At 40.4% G+C, this 2,276-nt stretch overlaps 1 protein-coding gene across 1 annotated transcript; it reads left to right on the top strand.

The window, feature by feature from the left end:
• Window positions 1-82: 82 nt before the first annotated feature.
• LOC109953894 (girdin-like) lies at window positions 83-2,272 on the top strand (the record flags this gene model as incomplete). The annotated part of the gene is made up of 1 exon (XM_020589335.1): window positions 83-2,272. A coding segment is annotated over exon 1 (2,076 nt), but the record flags the coding sequence as incomplete, so codon positions are not given.
• Window positions 2,273-2,276: the final 4 nt, after the last annotated feature.

Here is a 2,276-nt window from a genome sequence, read left to right on the forward strand (position 1 = left end):
CGGGGCGGGGCGTGGTGGGGCGAATCCTCACTTCAAAGGAGCATTGCGTCATGGAATTCTACGTCATCATTAGATATCAACAAGAATCAGACCCTAGAAACTTTTCAGATAAGAGGTCGCGAACAAGTTCTATACACGACAGTTATTTTAAGGTGCTGTAGTTTATTTTAACATTTCTTTGTATTTTTCAGAGATAATGGAGCAATCACAAAGAAATGCAGAAATGCTTGAATCAAGGCACATTTCTGAACTACAATCAGAAGAAATGACGGTTGAGTTGGACTTTAAAGAAATAATGGCCAGCAGAGACAAATATACAACACTTGATCCTAATTGTCAAAAAGAGCTCCACACAATCCAGAACTCCAGGGACGAGATAGAACCCAAATTGGAGGCAGTGAAGAAGCATGAACAGCAGGCCCTGTTTGAATCCCACGCAGAGGAAATGCAGGGAGGGAACAAAAATCTGTTGGCACACAATGAAAATCTGCAAACAAAAGTTAATGATCTCCAAAAAAATGAGACTGAAGAGAGCAGGAGGCTCACCATTGAGATGGCCACGTTTAAATCCCAGCTTGAGGTAAAACAGACAGAAAACGATCATCTGTTGGCAGAGAATGAAAATCTGTTGGCAGAGAATAGAAATCTGCTGGAAGACTATGCAAATCTGGAGCGAGAGGTTCATGGTATCCAAGAAAGTCAGACCAAAAAGATCAGGATACTCACCACTGAGATGGCTACATTTAAATCTCAGCTTGAGGAAAAACAGACAGAAAACAAAAACCTGTTGGCAGAGAACAAAAACCTGCATGCAAAAGTTCATGAGCTTCAAGAAAATGAGAGCGAACAGATCAGGATACTCACCACTGAGATGGCAACACTTAAATCTCAGCTTGAGGAAAAACAGACAGAAAACAAAAACCTGTTGGCAGAGAATAAAAATCCCCTGGAAGACTATGCAAATCTGGAGCTAGAGGTTCATGATCGCCAAGGGTGTGAGAACAATGAGATCAGGAGACTCACCGCTGAGATGTACAGGCTTAAATCTCAGCTTGAAGAAAAACAGACAGAGAACAAAAACCTGTTGGCAGAGAACAAAAATCTGCATGCAAAAGTTCATGAGCTTCAAGAAAATGAGAGCGAACAAAGCAGGGGCCTCACCGCTGAGTTGGCCACACTTAAATCTCAGCTTGAGGAAACACAGACAGAAAACGATAATCTGTTGGCACAGCATAAAAATCTGTTTGTAGAGTTTGAAAATGTGCTTGAAGAGAATAAAATCCTGCAAACAGGAGTTTATGATCTTCAAGAATGTAACAACAAAGTGATCAGCAGACTCATCGCTGAGGTGGCCATATTTAAATCTCAGCTTGGGGAAAAACAGACAGAAAATGAAAATCTGTTGGCAGAGAATAGAAATCTGCTGGAAGACTATGCAAATCTGGAGCAAGACATTCATGGTATCCAAGAAAGTGACACCAAAAAGATCAGGATACTCACCACTGAGATGGCCACATTTAAATCTCAGCTTGAGGAAAAACAGACAGAAAACAAAAACTTGTTGGCAGAGAATAAAAATCTGCATGCAAAAGTTCATGAGCTTCAAGAAAATGAGAGCGAACAAAGCAGGAGCCTCACCGCTGAGTTGGCGACACTTAAATCTCAGCTTGAGGAAACACAGACAGAAAACAATAATCTGTTGGGATATAATGGAAAGCTGCATGCAAAAGTTCATAATCTCCAAGAATGTGAGAACAAAGAGATCAGAAGACTCACCATTGAGATGAACACACTTAAATCTCAGTTTGAGGAAAAACAGGCAGAAAACAAAAACCTGTTAGTAGTGAATGAAAATGTGTTGGAAATGAATAGAAATCTGCATGCAAAAGTTCATGATTTCCAAAAATATGAGAACAACAAGATCGGGATACTCACCACTGAGATGGCCACACTTAAATCTCAGCTAGAGGAAAAAGAGACAGAGAATGAAAATCTGTTGGCAGAAATAATAAATGTGCTGGTAGAGAACAGAAAACTGAATATAACAGTTCATGACCTTCAAGAAAAAGAAAACAATGAGAGTGGGAGGCTCACCATTGAGATGGCCACACTTAAATCTCAGCTTGAGGGAAAACAGACAGAAAACGATCATCTGTTGGCAGAGAATGAAAATCTGTTGGCAGAGAATAGAAATCTGCTGGAAGACTATGCAAATCTGGAGCGAGAGGTTCATGGTATCCAAGAAAGTCAGACCAAAAAGATCAGGATACTCACCA

The sequence above is a fragment of the Monopterus albus genome, unplaced genomic scaffold, assembly GCF_001952655.1.
Source record: "Monopterus albus unplaced genomic scaffold, M_albus_1.0 scaffold1889.1, whole genome shotgun sequence".
Classification (NCBI taxonomy): Eukaryota; Metazoa; Chordata; class Actinopteri; order Synbranchiformes; family Synbranchidae; genus Monopterus; species Monopterus albus.